The 17,798-nt window shown below is 41.5% G+C and overlaps 1 protein-coding gene across 1 annotated transcript; it reads left to right on the top strand.

Moving 5' to 3' along the window:
- Window positions 1–3,297: 3,297 nt before the first annotated feature.
- On the top strand, window positions 3,298–15,943 carry mims2 (mitochondrial inner membrane scaffold 2). The gene is made up of 3 exons (XM_004068692.5): window positions 3,298–3,942; window positions 13,243–13,424; window positions 15,120–15,943. The coding sequence occupies exons 1-3, from the start codon at window positions 3,517–3,519 to the stop codon at window positions 15,334–15,336; spliced, it is 825 nt and encodes a 274-aa protein (XP_004068740.1). The 5' UTR covers window positions 3,298–3,516; the 3' UTR covers window positions 15,337–15,943.
- Window positions 15,944–17,798: the final 1,855 nt, after the last annotated feature.

The following is a 17,798-nucleotide window of genomic DNA, read 5'->3' as shown; positions in this document are numbered from 1 at the left end:
TCTTGTTGTAATTAGTCGTGCTGTTTTGTTTTTGCTGCTTGTTTTGTTTTTCTACATTCCCTGCTCTCTTTACTGACCTCTACTGCTGCCCCTCATCTACGGCGGTTGGCATCGACTTCAGCCGCTCCCTTCATGGTTGTTGTTCTTGCCTTTCTTCTCTTTTCCTGCCTGAGGGTTCAGGTTTTCAACAGGTGCAGACAGCAGCAGTTGCTCAGCTACACGACAGTTAAGCTCCTGAAAGATATTCAGGAAAAGCAGCTTTAAGAAAAACAAAGATTTTCCGGATAACTTTAATCTGTTTTTGTTGCTTTTGCAGAGTGTAGGATTCCAAGACCTACACATCTTTCATTGGACCATATCAGCATATACATTGCTTTTTGTGCTTGTTAAATGACTTTTTTTTAGCAGCACAAACACTTTAATTGGTTAAACATTTAGGTCACCCTATAATCCTTGGAGTGTCTTGAGCAAATGGAAAGAGAAGGTACTCTTTCATCTGAACCTCTTTAGTGTGCTGACAGTATATAGACAGAGAGAGAGAGGAGGACAATGGAACTGAAAACCCATGACTGGGTGCCTCTTCCTCAGCTACGCTGGGAGCAAAGCAGCTGGCCAGTGCTCTTCACTGAAGAGAAGAGTGGATCAGAGCCAAAAAAAACCTTCAAACTTAAAACCACAAACCTGAGAGTTTCAATACAGGAACACTGGACCAATGACTGAAGATGGGATACTCTCCATTAAAAGCACAAGTTGGTTTTTAAAGTATAAAATGTATTAAACTAATATTACGCATCATGCAACACACACAGAAACACAGGCACCAGGTGTCAGACCCAACATGATGTGTTCCTGGTAACCCTTAGCGGGGTTTAAATGTTAACATAAAGACATGCTTCTCACTGGCAGGAGTCCTGATAAACCTGGCTTTCAGGTTGGAGGGTCTGCAGAGTGCTGACCCTTAATTCTTTCAGAAATGAACGTACACAAAGGACTTTGCAATGGAATAAATATACAGATGACCCAAATACGCCGAGCAGCAGACTGGCTGACCCTGATCCAAAAGTAGTCTTTAGTTAAACCAAAACGTACTGAGGTCTCCTGAAACGTCACTTTTTTTTTCTTTTAACATAGTTTTATACTTAAAAAGGAAAGAAAAACGACAGCAGCATAGCTGCCATCACTTCAATCAGCTGGGATAAAACTAAAAAAACCAACAATTTTAATGATTCACATCAGCTGAAACATGAAATCTGCACAGATGAAACAACTCGGAAGAAAGGGTAGTAAGACTGTAAGAATGAAAGAAACAAATAAACGGTGTGTTTTATGGGGTACTTTTCTGAAAGGAAAAGTTAACTAAACACACGTGTGACAAAACTACTTTGTGTGTATGTGTGTGTGTGTGTGTGTGTGACAGAGCTGCTGTCTTCTCAGACTAGTTATACTCCTGACCTCTATTCTGAAAAGGCCTCTGTTCTCTGATCAATGCTTTTCTGCTGCTGCTCGCCCTTCTTTCTTTCTCCAAAGGCATCATCTTGCCGCTTGTGTGTAAATGATTCTTTACAATGTTGTCCTAAATTATTCTGTTTAGCCTTTTTTTTTTTAAAGTTTAGCCACACACCAAACTCTAATTTCAAGTTGCGTAACAAACTTTGAACAAGCTTTCGTTTTGTTAGGCACAACCCCTTTAAAAGCAGCCATCCGTATTGATAATGTGTACTCCCCATACATTTTCCTTTCATTTTAAACATCTGTTTTGGTTATTTTAACCTAACTTATAAGTTTTGTATAAACTGTGTGCAAAAAATCTTGTCTTTTGTCATTAATTAATTTCCTTATTTCTAACCAAAAGACGGTGCTTTTAACTCAAGAGTGTCATTTCCTGAAATTACCACTGCTGAGCACAGTCATACCAGCACTTCTTACCTATCAAGTGACTGAAGCTTGAAGTGAAATTCTTTCGGTTTCTTTTGAATCTTACAGGTGTTTATAGTGTGGCTTTGGTGGCAACATGTCAGAACAGACGTTAAACGTTTTTTCATGACTTCCTGAAAACCTCCCACACTCTTTCTCGCCTTTCTGCACTACAGGGTGAAGGTGCTAATTTTTTTGCATGATAGTATCAAAGAATGAAGACTGATCAAGTACAGCGCAAGTCTCTAAAGAATTCATTGAAAGTTTTGTTTTTTCCACCACTTCCTTCACTAGTTATGTTTGCTCTTTCTTTCATTTGGTCATGCAAATGTAAATTAAAGCCAAAAAAAATGCAACATACACGCAAAATAAAGAAATAGTCACAGTTCATTCCAACGGCAGTCTCAAAAGTCAGATAAAAATGCTTAGTCATCTGTTCAGTGTGTTGGACCGCAGGCTTATCTCTCTGACATGATGGGTCACAGCTCAGATAACCTAAAACAAAGAAAACGGTCAAACTTAAGTGGCTCCACATGGTCTGATGAAACCCAGCAAGCGGGATACTTCTATGCCTCTGTAATAACCATTGAAGTGATCATAGGGATTATGCTTCTCATTTTTCCCATCAATTACATTGTGTTTGGTCTTTATTGTGTCTGCTCTTAAACTCCCATTCCATCTTTTGATACATTTTCAAAGGGTTCACAGTTTTTTATTATTTTTTTTTTTTATGATGATGCGTTTTTTTAGCCAAAATCGAAAAACCTGTGTCGTTTTCAAGGACATAGTTTCTGCAGAGTGGCAGGAAGTCATTATTTACCTGTAACTCCCATCATCCCGCTGTTCAAACTCGGTAGTTTCCCATTGCAACAAAAATGGTGAGATATATTGGAGCTATCCAGCCGCTCAGTTTTAGACCAGATGCCAGCTCAGACGAGGAAAACAAAGACAAACATGGATCTGTTTGTTTGCCTGCCGATTGTAGTTTGCACCTCGCAAGTACGATATTTTTTAAACAGTATTTTTTTTTGTCTGCTCCAGATTCACAAAAAATGAAAGAATAAAGAAATACTCCGACATCCGGTTTTAATCTGAATTTTCTTTATATTTTTTCTCCTCCATCATAAGAAAAATGCTACAAGAACATGTTAAAAACACAAACACACACAAAATAAAAATTTCATGGGAGTGGCTCTTTAAAAACTGACATTTGAAGGCATTTCTCAACTTTTAATCTTTGAAAAGAACTAAACGAATTCCAGTCTTTATCTAGTTGAAACAAAAAATGAACTAAATACATTTAGCTGTGACATTTCACGTAGAGCCGGCCTGACATTATCACGGAGCGTGAATCAGCACTGTTATACCTTTAAATGACCCCTCCCTTCTCTGCTGCCTTTACTATCTGCGTTTGCGCGCCGGCGCTCATTGGCTGATAATCGGTCAACAACAGGGTCAGAGGGACACCCCGGGACACCGGACACGCGGGGCAGCATGTTTACAGCCACGCTCACCCAGAATTAGTTCCTCAAGACGATTCGCCCGTTTTATTTATTTATTTATTTCCCCCTCTCCGTCTGGAGACATTATCTCGTCCCGACGATGCTTCTGTGCCGCGCGGGCAGGCTGTCGTGTGCGGCTTTGGGTCCGGCTCGGACGGCTCCGGGCTTTCTCCTGCTACACGGACCGGGACACGTCACTAGTCTGACAGCGCCCGTGGGCCGCCACCTCCACCGGTGCCGGTTCTTGTGCGGGTCCGTCGTGGAAACCCGAGCGCACCCGAACAGGCAAAAAGCAGAGCTGAAGTGGGGCACGCGGCTCGGTTTTGTAACCGCTGAGTGGAGACCGCTGAACCGAGCACGCACTGAGGCTGCGCGCCTGTCTGGGGGGGAATTTGACAGAGGACGCGCCACGGGGGGGCTGTTCACAGGTAACTGGGGGGTGTTTTGTCGACGTCCCTTCACAACCAGCATGCAGAGCAGATCCTCGTCCACGAAGCAGAGCGCGGAGCCGCTCGACAGCAGCAAAGTAAGTGCAGCCGTCAGAGTCCTCCAAAACCCGGAGCTAAAAAGCTCCACAGCATTAGCCCGCATTTCAGCGCTGTTGTTATACAACACACGCGGGCGGTGCGCGCGCGCGCCAGCACAGATGCTGGTTGCTCCATAGGACATAATAGTCATCATTGAATGTGAATCATTGAGGTCACAAATAAACTCCCAGCTGGAAAAGTTCTACTTTAACCGAAGCACGTGGTTGTTGGTGGTGGATAAACACAAGGGTGAAAGGGCAGGAGGGTAAACATGTGGGCAGCAGGGGCGGTTCTGGGGCCTCAGCTTTAGGGGGACCCAGGAGCTTGTGAGAGCTATACTTTCCCTTTCCCACAAGTCAGGGGTCTGCAACCTTTAACACCAAGACTTCTTTTGGTCCAGCTTCTTACTGACCAGAACCCAGCGAGAACCACAAAGGTCTTAGATATAGCTTTAAACATAAAAAATAATTGAATTATAAAAGTTGTATTTTTTTCTTTTTAAGATTTCTAGTTTTATTTAAGACTGCAGTACATACAAGTTCCTTTCAAAATAAAAGACACCCTGTGTCAAATAAGATCCTCTTGCTGCTGCAGTCAAATATGACATTTTCTGCCACTAGTTCGTTTTCATCATTTGACTCCTTTTTAAAAATATTTTGTAGAAAATCTATACATTTAAATGCAGTTGTATATAGTACTCTAAGAACTTTTCCTCTAAACAGCAACTGGACACTGTTGTCCAGCATAAGGTACTATTTAAGTTTACTCAAATAACCCAGCATTCTGATGGTGAATTTAAACCCTTTCACTTTGCTCAGTTATCTGACATCATCATTTAAATCATTACCATCTATCCTCAAAGCCAAAGAGCCACAAGGTTGCAGACCCCTGCACTACGTTGTCCCTCTGTTTCTTTAACCTATTGATCAAAAAGATAAAGTCTCAAAGACCTTATTTAGTTCTTAATTGAATTTAAACCAGCAACTAAAGGTCAGCTAATAAAAAGAATGTATACTATCATTCATGGACAATGATAATTGCATTAAAGTCCCACTCTGATCACCTTTTGATCTATTTTGAAAGCATTCCCAGTGGTCTTTTAATTAGGACTATGCCATTTTTAGCCAAAATCGAAAAAGGTTGTATCGTTTTCTAGGACATAGTTTCTGCAAAACAGCAGTAGTTCATTAGAAGTTCACCTCTAAGTTGTGGACAGGACAGCTGGTGCAGAGTAAGCCTGCCCCCACTTCTCGTCATCTACTGTATCTGTATACACTCTCTCCCCCCTAGCTTACAGCCCCTCACACCCCAACCAAACATTAGCGGTGCAACAGAAATGGTGAGCAATATTGGAGCTATGCAGCCCCGCAGTTTAGATCCAGATATCGGCTCAGATGAGGAAAACGAAGACATACATGGACCTATTTGTCTACAATCTTTCAGAATAGGACAAAGCAGGGGTTTGTGGGGTGCCTTTCATATAATATAATCTTTTTCTGGCGGTATCTTTTGTCTGCTTCTGATTGACAACAATTTGAATAAAGAAATACTCAGAAATGCAATTTCAGCTTAATTTTCTTTATATTCTGGTATGTCCTCCTTCATGAGAAAATGCCACAGGAACATGCTAAAAGCACAATTGTAATTGGAGTTGGTCTTTAACATTAAACTCAAGCAACTTAACTGTGTAATGAAGGCAACCTTTATGAGCAAATACCCAATGAGAAACCCCAATAAACACTATTTTTACTTCAAATTCACTTGTTAGGTTTAGGTACATGTGATTTCACGGTGCAGAGGTAGAGTTTTCAACCTCTGATCAGAAGGTCGCAGGTCTGCTTCCACCCTGCCTGCTCATGAGTAAAAGTTTCCTTGGGATAGACCCTGAACCCCAAATTGCTCCTGCTGGTTATAATCACATTTTCAGAAGTCTCTTGACTTAGGGGTGCTTAAACTCTCCCATGATACACAGCATACTAGTATATTTCTCATCTGTGGAAAATCTGACACATTACTTAATTGTATTAAAGTGTAAAAACACATAAATTACAGAATGACATAATGTCTGACAGGCAGCAGCAAAGCTAACAAAAAGTCAAGGCTACTCTTAGGATGAAGGGTTGGAGATGTATTTGTTCAGTCAACATTTTTAGCTCATTAAAAAAAAGTTAACTTCTGAAAGTGTCAGCAGAACATTACTAATGACGATCATTAAAAGTATTATCGCTCACTGTTTGACACACTTACCCATAACAACACCACCCTCCTGTGTGAGCTGTACTTTGCTGCTGTAGATGATTAACCTTAACAGCCTCTACAAGAAAAACTAAAACCTTGTCTTCATGTTTTCATGCCTAAAGAGCAGTATGTTGAAGCAGATCGGACTTAAATGTTTAGCAAATGTAAAGTCTTTGTTAAAACACCTTATTATTTTAAATCAGTCTACTTCTTATGCTGAATTGACACATGATGCAATTCGGGGATCTGCTGCCTCTCTTTTGACTCCCGTCAAATTTACTGCTCAACTGCCAACGTTTTTGAGCGATTGTTGAGCGAGTAGCTTGGGCTTAAATGTTTCAGAGAGCTCTACAGAGGCACCGGCCGCTATGACGGCACCTGCTCTCTGTCTGCCGGGGCAGCCAACCGCCTGCAGGCCAGCATAGTGAGCACCTCAGGGTCTGAATTCCTGAGGAGCCTTATTGAGAGGTTATTGTTTTGCGAAGGTGGGGTACATCCTAGACAGGTCCTCAGGCTGTGCATTGACTTAACATTGAAACTCGACACCCCTGATGCCCCAATTGTGTCCAGTGTGAATGCACCTTTAAACCAAAACAATGCCTTAGTCACAACTGCCCTTTAGGGCGGATACGGGCTGTATGTGGGCGAAAAATGGGCAAACCTGTGTAGGGCACAGAGTTGGCCCGCACAAAATCTTAAGATTGTAGACCACTTAGTTAACACCTACAGCAAAAACGTTCATCCACATTATTGGCTACGGGTATACTGCAGGTGACAAGTCATACAGAACACTTAAACAACACATAAGGGTAGGTAAGGATGCAGTAGGTGAGATGCAGATGAGTTGTACGTTTTCTTTTTAACTCCCTGCGCACTGTGCAGGAAGCCCGTTAGTGTAGAAATTAGAAAATTAGACAGAGTGTAGTTTGTGTGGGTATCCCACAGGCATCTTAAAGCAGCTAAATCCCCTGCACATCCCGTGTGCATGCAGCATTTGTGCTGGAGTGTGGGGTAAGGGCTCTGTACCACAGCATCACCCAAACGTGCGTGTCCTTACAAATACTTCACGATACATGTACCACAAGCAGGCTAATGGTGCGGTCCATTTTCATGACCTTCCCTAAGGTGGCAGAACAAGCCACAACGGAACCTCAAGACACACCTGTACTCCCTGAAAAGTTCAACAAACTCACAATTTTTTAAAAGTAACGACAATTAACCAGTTTATTGCAACGGACAGCTTGTGCTTCAGTCTAACTTCCTATTTGCTTCAGTCACTGGCCTGGTGTGTGGGAGTGGCCATTTCACCATTTCCCTCCTGCTCTGTGTCTGTTTGTGTACATAATGAGTAAGGCTTTGTCTCAGCCTGCATGCTTCTGTGACTTGGCATGTGTTTTAATGGCTCTGAAAAGCTGGTATCTGACACAGCAGTCCCACTGTCCCCCTCCCATACAGTCCCGCTGGCACGACTCCCATCAGCTGCACCGCTCACACGACCCTCCCACAGGGCTGCCCGCCTTCACTTTGAGTTTGGCCTGTCTTCCTTCCAAAAGCAAAGGCCTGCCCCGTCACCCACTCTGGACCCTTCTATTGTCTATTGATGGCAACTCTGCGAATGTTGTGGCCAAGGCTGCGGCTCCAGGAGGCTTTGGCCAAAACGAAGCAAGACAAATGGAAGCCAAGAAAAAGGATCCGTTTTTTTCTTTAGCATCATTTCTCTTCCCCCATTTAATGGCCTGACTCCGTTCCCACAAAGGAGACAATCAGCCGTGTCAGTACAGCAAAAAAACCAAAAAAGAAGCCCTGATGACTAACCGTTATTTGAGCTGTCTCAACTGGCATCATACTGGTAATATTACATAAACACAAAACAAGTTATAAAATACAATAGATGATGGCTAAACTAAACTAAAATGGGCATCCTTGCCCTTAAACCCTCCTTCTCAATATGGAAAAAGTCCTAAAAAAAAACGATTCTGGGGAAAAAAAAGAAGAAACCACAGGAATGTCCACATCAAGGGTGTGCACATTGTAATATTTATCAAATCCTAATGTTTCATACATGATTATCTAACACATGAACGGAAAACAAATGTATTTTCTGTAAACACTAGGGCCGCACGATAGAAGGAAAACACGCGATTTGTTATATTAGTGATTAATATTGCGATGATGATATAACTTGCAATACATGAACAAAAAACAAAACGACTAAATACATCATTTCCATCTCACTGCAGCAGTTTAATTTAAAGAAGAGTCAACAGAAATGATACTCCAAATGACCCTCGTCTACATAGGAGGCGGGCATCTAACATAAAAAGGCTCTTTCCGATTGGTCAAATGCATAAAGGGATCTAATTGGTTCGTTAAATACTTCAAGCTGCCAGAAGATTGTTGTAGCACATTTAAGGTTTATTGCATATTTGGCCGACATTTGCTATATGCGTATTTCACAGTTTGATATCGTGATAATGACATATTTGCGATTTATTGTGCAGGTCTAGTAAACACAAATAAATTATTTTTGAGCACTAACTTCTAAATGTAAGTAAAAAAAACAAGTAAAGTTAATTGTTTATAAAGAGTTTTGTTAAGCATAAAATGTAAAAGTTGTCTGGATGGTGTCGCTGCAGTTCGTAAAAGGACTGCAATCAGTGAGCTGTTTTGGTTCTGTAAACATACCATCAATAGTTTTAGGCTAAAAATGTCCCTCAGGTTTTTCCTGTTTGCTCCGAGGCAGATTAGTTCCTGGTCATGGAGGTTAAAGTAGAGCTTTAGAGCTGCTCAATGTGTGATTACTAGATGACAACTTGCCAAATTATTTACAGCATTTCGATGACAATTGTTTGACCTCAGTTTTAAAAACAAACTGCAGACTTTTCTAAGAAAGCTTAACCTGAAAAAGTTTGAACAATCATTGCCATCAACGTAGAAGTTCTGGATCTTTTGTTTTGAGCGCGCCTGACAGGTTGGCTTTAAAAATTGATTAAGAGGTTGTTAGTAAAAAAAAGCAAAATCAATTTTTTAATCAATAAATCAATTTTACTTGTAGTAATTTCTCTAAATTTCCAGGTAAAAACAGCTTTTCTGTTAGTTTTTATTATAAGAATCCATATTTTCTCACGAAAGTGCTACTTTTGTTTAGTTATGTTTTATTAATTATCAAACAAAATCAATTTTAGATGGAACTCTGATAGATTCATACATTTTCAATCCAATTGTATTCAAACTAAATTGTGTTCTTATGAAGCTAAATCAAATGATGCAGTAGTTCTACAATAAAATGCAGCTTCAAATTCTATCAAGGCAGCAAATTCTTCTTTCTCTTTCGGCTTTTCCCATCAGGGGTCGCCACAGCGAATCATCCTTTTCCACCTCACTCTATCATGAACATCTTCTACCCTAACGTTAGCCAACTTCATGTCCTCTGTTAAGACATCCATGTATCTCCTCTTTGGCGTCCTCTTGCCCTCCTGCCAGGCAGCTCCATCTCCAACATCCTTCTACCAATATATCCACTATCCCTCCTCTGAACATGTCCAAACCATCTCAGTCTGGCTTCTCTGACTTTGTCGCTAACACAGGCAACATGAGCCGTCCCTCTGATGTACTCGTTCCTTATCCTGTCTAACCTGGTCACTCCTAAGGAGAACCTCAACATCTTCATCTCTGCTACCTCCATCTCAGCCTCTTGTCTCTGTCTCACTGCTACCGTCTCTAACCCATAGAGCAGAGCTGGTCTCACCACTGTCTTGTACACCTTTCCTTTGAGTCTTGCTGGCACTTTTCTGTCACACAACACTCCTGACACTTTCCTCCAACCGCTCCAACCTGCCTGCACTCGCCTTTTCACCTCTTTTCCACAATCCCCATCACACTGAACTGTTGACCCCAAGTACTTAAAATCCTGCACCTTCTTCACCTCAGTCCCCTGTAACCTAACGCTTCTACCTTGATCCCTCTCGTTCAGACACATGTATTCTGTCTTACTACGACTGACCTTCATACCTCTTCTTTCCAGAGCAAACCTCCACCTCTCTAGCTGTTCCTCCACCTGCTCTCTACTCTCACTGCAAATTACAATGTCATCCGCAAACATCATTGTCCAGGGAGATTCCTGTCTTACCTCGTCTGTCAGCCTGTCCATCAGCATAGCAAACAAAAAAGGACTCAAAGCTGATCCTTGGTGTAGTCCCACCTCCACCTTGAACTCCTCTGTCTGACCTACAGCACATCTCACCACCGTCATACTTCTCTCATACATGTCCTGAACTACTCTGACATACTTCTCTGCCACTCCAGACGACCTCATACAGTACCACAGCTCCTCCCTCGGCACCCTGTCATACGCCTTCTCTAAATCTACGAACACACAATGCAGCTCCTTCTGACCTTCTCTGTACTTTTCCATCAACATTCTCAAAGCAAAAATGGCATCAGTGGTGCTCTTACGGGGCATGAAACCATACTGCTGCTCACAGATCTCCACCTTCTTCCTAAGCCTGGCTTCCACTACTCTTTCCCACAGCTTCATTGTGTGGCTCATCAACTTTATTCCTCTATAGTTGCTGCAGTTCTGCATGTCACCCTTGTTTTTAAAGATCGGGACCAGAACGCTTCTCCTCCATTCCTCAGGCATCTTCTCACTCTCTAAAATCCTATTGAACAACCTTGTTAGAAATTCCACTGCTGCCTCTCCTAAGCACTTCCATACCTCCACAGGAACGTCATCAGGACCAACGGCCTTTCCGCTCTTCATCCTTTTCAGAGCCTTCCTAACCTCATCCTTTCCAATCTCTGCTACTTCCTGCTCCACAACAACCACATCTTCCTCCCTTCTTTCCCTGTCATTTTCCTCGTTCATCAGCTCCTCAAAATACTCCTTCCATCTTTTCTGTACACTCTCCTGGGTTGTTAGCACCTTTCCATCTCTGTCCTTAATCACCCTTATCTGTTGCACGTCCTTCCCATCTCTGTCTCTCTGTCTGGCTAGCCTGTACAAGTCCTTCTCTCCTTCCTTTGTGTCTAACCTGTCATAAAGCTCATCGTAAGCTTTCTGTTTGGCCTTTGCCACCTCTCTCTTCACTCTACGCTGCGCTTCCTTGTACTCCTGTCTACCTTCCTCAGTCCTTTCTACATCCCACTTCCTTTTAGCCAACCTCTTCCTCTGGACGCATTCCTGTACTTCCTCATTCCACCACCAAGTCTCTTTACCGTCTTTCCTCTTTCCAGATGACACACCTAGCACCTTCCTACCTGTTTCCCTGATAATCTCTGCTGTAGTTTCCCAGTCCTCTGGAAGCTCATCCTGACCACCCAGGACCTGCCTCAACTTCTGCCTAAATTCCTCACAAGTTTCTTCATTCTGTAGCTTCCACCACTTGGTCTTCTTTTCTGTTTTCCCTATCTTCTTCTTCCTGACCTCCAGAGTCATCTTACACACCACCATGCGGTGCTGTCTGGCTACACTCTCTCCTACCACCACTTTGCAGTCATTAACCTCTCTCAAATAACCTCGTCTACATAGGATGTAGTCCACCTGAGTACTCCTACCTCCACTTCTGTATGTCACTCTATGTTCCTCTTTCTTCTGGAAGTAAGTGTTGACTACAGCCATTTCCATCCTCTTCGCAAAGTCCACCACCATCTGTCCCTCCAGATTCCTTTCCTTCACACCAAACCTGCCCATCACCTCCTCATCACCTCTGTTGCCCTCACCAACATGCCCATTAAAGTCTGCTCCAATAACAACTCTCTCTCCTCTGGGAAAACTCTCTATGACCTCATCCAACTCACTCCAGAATCTCTCCTTCACTTCTAACTCACAGCCAACCTGTGGCGCATACCCACTGACTACATTCACCATCACCCCTTCAATTTCTAACTTTAGGCTCATCATCCTGTCTGAGACTCTTTTCACTTCTAGAACACTGTTTACAAACTCCCCCTTCAGAATCACTCCTACCCCGTTTCTCTTCCCATCAACACCATGATAGAACAGTTTGTATCCTCCTCCAATACTACGTGCCTTGCTGCCCTTCCACCTTGTCTCCTGCACACACAGTACATCTACCTTCCTTCTCTCCGTCATGTCTGCCAGCTCTCTGCCTTTCCCTCTCATTGTGCCAACGTTAAGAGTCCCTATTCTCAAACCTATGTTCCTGCCTTTTCCCTTCTCTCTCTGGCCACGGACCCTTCTGCCTCCCCTCTTTCTTCCACCAACAGTAGTCAAATTTCCACCGACACCCTGTAGGTTAACAGCATCGGTGGCGGTCGTTGTTAACCCGGGCCTCGACCGATCCGGTATGTCTAAAGTGTTGTGGATGATTCGCATGGTTATTTTGGCAATTTTTACGCCGGATGCCCTTCCTGACGCAACCCTCTCTATTTATCCGGGCTTGGGACCGGCACAGAAGTTACTGGCTTGCAACCCCTGTGGCTAGATTATCAAGGCAGCAAATTATCATCTAAAATTTGGACTGTACTCTTATTGTCTTCATCTTTACACACGGTTTGTTGCAGAAACAACACATTTTTGTTAATATCTGTTTTCAGCTGTCTCCATCAGTTCTCTGTTACCGTCTGTGTTCCCTCATTTGCTTCAGACATTCTCTCAAGCGACCTGCCTCTTTGTCGTACGGCTGCAGTGTGTGGTGCGTGTTCACTTTCTGCAGTGAAGGGTCAGCAGACCACACAAACACCAAACCTGTGTGTTTGTGTTCTTATGAGAGGCTCTGTGTGTGCATGGAGGACTGTGACTGGCTTCTTTTATGAGCGAGTCAGGGTGAGTGAAAACGGGAATTAGCTAAACCATAGAAGTCACTTTTAATCAGCTGACTGGTGATCCATGAAGAGTAGAAGGTCAGAAAAGGGTAGAATTTGTTTACCAACATTAATAACCCACAATCTCTGCACACTTCATAAACCTACACGCAGCTGAGCTGCAATAGACATCAGCTGTTCAGCGTTCAGGACATTTTTGGCAACAGAATATTTTGCAACACATTTTTTGTCACAATATTTTCTTCTACACATTTTTTTGTTCTTTTTTCCTATAGAAAGACACGTCTACCTCAACCCCCGAGAAGAGTCCAGAGGAGATGCCAGAGTCTGAGGAGCCAAAACCTAACAAGACCCAGCAGCTTAAGAAGGTTTTCAAGGAGTATGGAGCCGTGGGAGTTTCCTTTCACATTGGAATGTCACTAATGTCTCTGGGAATGTTTTACCTCCTTGTATCAAGGTAGCATTTGTCCACGTGCAAACTACTAATCTGAAATCTGAATCTGAAATCTGAAATATATTATATATATATATATATATATATATATATATATATATATATATATATATATATATATATATATATATATATATATATATATATATATATAATTACAATTTTTTGGATTTTGAAATTCATTTTGCATACTTTCAAAACCTTTCAGTCTGGGATTCCCAGACAAAACATGGTTTACTATGTGAAATTTGTTCAAAAAGTACATTTTTACTCCAAGATGATTAAATCTAATGCATTTAGGTCTCTTGAAACAACTAAAAATGGTTTTAATTTGAAATGGAATCTGTGTTGACTTCCCATAGCCGGGTCCTTCCTCACATAAGGTCTGCTGTACAGTTATATTTATATTTTTAAGATAATCTGACACTTTTAGGTAACTTTAAGCACAGAAATTCACAGACATAATATGAAATTAGAAATAGTAATAAAAAGAAGATGATCTTCGTCATTACATTCCATTCAGAGAAGTAAATCTTTTTTGTGCAGGACAAGGTTTGTATTTCTATTAAGAAGATGAAATGGTGGATAGTTTAAGTTGCTATAGTTCCTGGCTTATTGTGGAGACATAGTTGATATTTTATGTTAAAACATAGGACAAACCTCACTGCCTTTGCCTGAAAACCTTAAATATGATGTATTTTAGCTTCTTTTTTTTTAAATCCTGGCAATGCTATATTTATTGTAAAGCAATGCTTCTCAGAATGCTGATGAACAAAACCACAGTACTCCTGTTTTTAGCCATATGTCTTAAAATTAATACTAAAATCTGAAATGTTCATTCATAAGAAAAAGAAGATAGTTCAGATGGAAAAAAAAAGAAAAAAAGTTTAAAAATGTCTGTTTTTAATAGCAGAGAAACACGAGAAAAGTTACCTCTTTTATTCACAAACTATTAACTCAAAATGCACATTTTCTACAGTTATTTCTAAGTATTTGAAGAAAAACAACTTGCATTCATGAAACTTTTCTTCTGTCCTTAGAAACTGTAAAACAAAGTCAAACCTGAAGGAAAATGTGACTGAAGTTAATGTGACTGAATTGAAGTCTCTTTTCATTTCCCACACTTTGATTGACGGTATAAAGGCCAAGCGGCTCACCGTGCCCTTGGCTTACATCCAGCAGTCCCCTCTGTGCTGCTGCATACCACACAGTCTTGGCAGTTTCCTCCTATAGCTGATAATGATTCTTGGACTGAACGCTGCATGTGCAGCCAGTAACCATCGAGTATTATGGTTGTGCGACCGTGGAGCTTAGGGCATGTGGCCAGCTTGAACTTATGTGTGCTGAGAAAACAGCTGTCGGGGTGTAAATGGGTAATTATATTGAACCGGTTTAAGTTTGTGTTGTGCAGTGGAGCTGTTAATGTGGGAGCAAGACTGTTATTGACTGAAACAAATCTACTATTAGAGCTTTCCTTGTTATTTATTTCCCTGTACGGATGACTAAGCAATGCTAATAGATTTGTTAACACAGCTCCTCCTGGTGGACATTGAGAGAATTACAATTAACTGCTAAATAAATATTCTATTTTTTTTATTAAATCATATTTTTGAACTAATTTCATTATAAAAGCATCTAAAAAAATGTAAGAGAACCGTATATGTTAACTATGTGCTAATCTCTTTCTTTGCTCTCTAGCGGGATCGACATGGCCGCCATTCTGTGTAAAGTGGGCTTCAGCGAGGCTGTGGTTCAGTCCAAAATGGCGGCCGGAACCAGCACTTTTGTCCTGGCCTACGCCATCCACAAGCTCTTCGCCCCTGTTCGCATCAGCATCACTCTGGTGTCGGTGCCTCTCATCGTGCGCTACCTCAGAAAGACTGGACTCTTTAAACCACCCACACCCGCGCCCTGATGACTCCCCTCCGCCCTCCGGCTGCCTCATTAGGCATCCTGAAGGGCCCCTTATAAAACCCTTGTATATATTCTTACCTGTTTGTTTTCTGCTGGGTACATTTCATCAGTTAGTGCTTATTTGTGAATCCAGGGAAATACTTCAACATTAGCAGACAATTTTTTTTGTGAGGTTAAAATCTAAGGTATAATGGGATAAGCTTAAAACATTTATTTGGTCCCTTCTTACATTTTAAGGAGAGAGAAATAACACTAATCCTTAGAATGAATATGCATTCATATTCAGGGATTTTATGTCTCAGTTGTGAGCCTTTTTGGCGGCTGTCAGGGGTTTTGAAAAAGAGTGCTGTCTGCCTCAGCTGTTCTTTCTCCTGACATTTTTTCTCTCTGTTTCCCTTCTGATGCTCTTCTGCATTTTTTAATGTTCTTCCAAATCATTGCATCATTTGAAATGTGAGGAAAGGGTTCTTTGATATAAATTTATTTTACTGCTAACTTTCCGTCAACAGTCTTGTTGTTCCTGAATCTTTTATTTATTTGTGATTTTCTTTGTCCAGTTGTCACCTCACTGTTTTCATTGGTAAGTATTAAACAATGGAGCAGATGAATGCAGACTCAACAGTTCATTCTTAAGGCAAAAATGTCCTTTTCTACCCCTGGTTTGTGCTGTATGGCCTCCGTTGGTTCAGACCAACTGTTATTGATGTGGTATTCAGACTCAACATGCTGATAAATTACTGCTACTGCCCTGCTTTGCTTAAAATACAAATTGTGTTTTGTATTTTTTGTAAGATCATGGAATAGAACATCAGTATATTAAGCATGGTTGCTATAGATTTTAATGTTTAAATACAGAAGAAAGGTGTTACACTAAAAAGTGACATAACAAGGATTATCTGACAAATGTTTTGTGGGGGGGAAGTTGAAGGTTAGTTTAGGTCCGTCTAGAGGTAACACAAAAACACCAACTGATGTATAAAAAATAGGAATGGAGCCACGGCTGACACCTTAATGCTCAGCTGCAACACGGATCTGTCTATAATGCAGCCTTCTGCGCAGCTGTAGAGAACAACATGAACGGGCCAGTTACAGCTTCTGCATCTGTTCTTCAATTTTATTCCGTTAATAAATCTGTTTTAGAAAAGTTTTTAGACAATAAAATTTGCTAAAATAATACCACCCTTATTTTCCACCACTTTACCCACTCTAACCTCAAGGCTTGGCTCAGAAAACCCTGAAGGCGTCGCAGGAGACCCGTCTGCTTAAGGAGAGGGAAGCTGGCATCAGCAAAATAGTAAAACAGCAGCCTCCATGTTGGAGAAAGATCACACTAAAGACCGACTGGATAAAGGAAAAGAAAAGAAATAGTCTTACTGATCAAAAATAAAGTCGTTACATTCTCTGCAGCCCTCAGGCTGTTTAACCCTTGTGCTATCCTAGGCTCTTTAACATTGGGAGTTGGGTCATCTAGACCCACTAGACAGTGCTCTGAACCTTTTTTCTTCAATGATTTGTGATCTTCACTGGTGTTCATGGATTACATGAAATCTTTCCACCTTTATCCGCCTTTGTCATTGTAGGAATAACATGTCAAAGTAAGGGTGGGGTCATCTGGACCCCATAAGATACCACTAGGGTTAAGAGGCTGATGGCATAGAAGGTGCTGGAATAACACCTCACCTTAGGTTTTAACTCATTGAGCACGCAAAAGACCATGGCTGGAGGACCTCATGGAAAACGAAGGTTTGTAAGAGAATCAAAAAGGAATAAAACATTAAAAACCTAAATTGTCCTTGAAATCTGTCTTAAAACACAAAGAACCAAAGAAGAGATTCCACTCCACCTCATCAACATGATTGGCTGAATACCCCTTGTGCTATCCTATGCATTTTAACATTGAGAGTTGGGTCATCTAGACAGTGCGCTGAACCTTTTTTCTTCAATGATTTGTGATCTTCACTGGTGTCCATGGATTACATGAAATCTTTCCACCTTTATCCACCTTCGTCATGGTAGGGAGAACACGTTAATGTAAGGGAGGGGTCATCTAAGATAGCACAAGGGTTAATGCAGTAACTGAAGGTTTTAACCCTTGTGCTATCCTATGGGGTCCAGATGACCTGATCCTTACATTGACGTGTTATGGTTGGATGGTTAAAAACCATTACAGTGAGGTTCAGATGTAATAAAAATCTATAAGGGCGGGGCCTGTCCACGCACACACCCAAATGCCACAAACATACCTGTTGGCTCCAAAAATGTTCACCTGTCAACATGTACACAATACAAAAATGTTCCTATATGCATACCTATACATTCAAGCCAACTAGTGTAAAATATTTCATTCAATCACGCAAAGTATTAGTGCAAAGGTGAGCTAACACCTGTGCTCGAGTGAGTGTTTATGTTCTTCTAGAATGGATGATGGAATGTAGAAAGAAGGAGGGAGAGCGGCCAGTCATC

The sequence above is a fragment of the Oryzias latipes genome, chromosome 5 (assembly GCF_053564925.1).
Source record: "Oryzias latipes strain Hd-rR chromosome 5, Olatipes_Hd-rR_3.1".
In the NCBI taxonomy this organism is placed as follows: domain Eukaryota; kingdom Metazoa; phylum Chordata; class Actinopteri; order Beloniformes; family Adrianichthyidae; genus Oryzias; species Oryzias latipes.
This window is presented reverse-complemented; position numbering and strand designations above follow the sequence as displayed.

Coding starts and splice junctions, on each gene's coding strand:
- mims2 (XM_004068692.5), top strand. CDS start 3,517: ATGCTTCTGTGCCGCGCGGGCAGGCTGTCGTGTGCGGCTTTGGGTCCG. Junction 3,943..13,242: donor AGCCGCTCGACAGCAGCAAA/GTAAGTGCAGCC, acceptor TTTTTCCTATAG/AAAGACACGTCTACCTCAAC. Junction 13,425..15,119: donor TTTTACCTCCTTGTATCAAG/GTAGCATTTGTC, acceptor TTTGCTCTCTAG/CGGGATCGACATGGCCGCCA.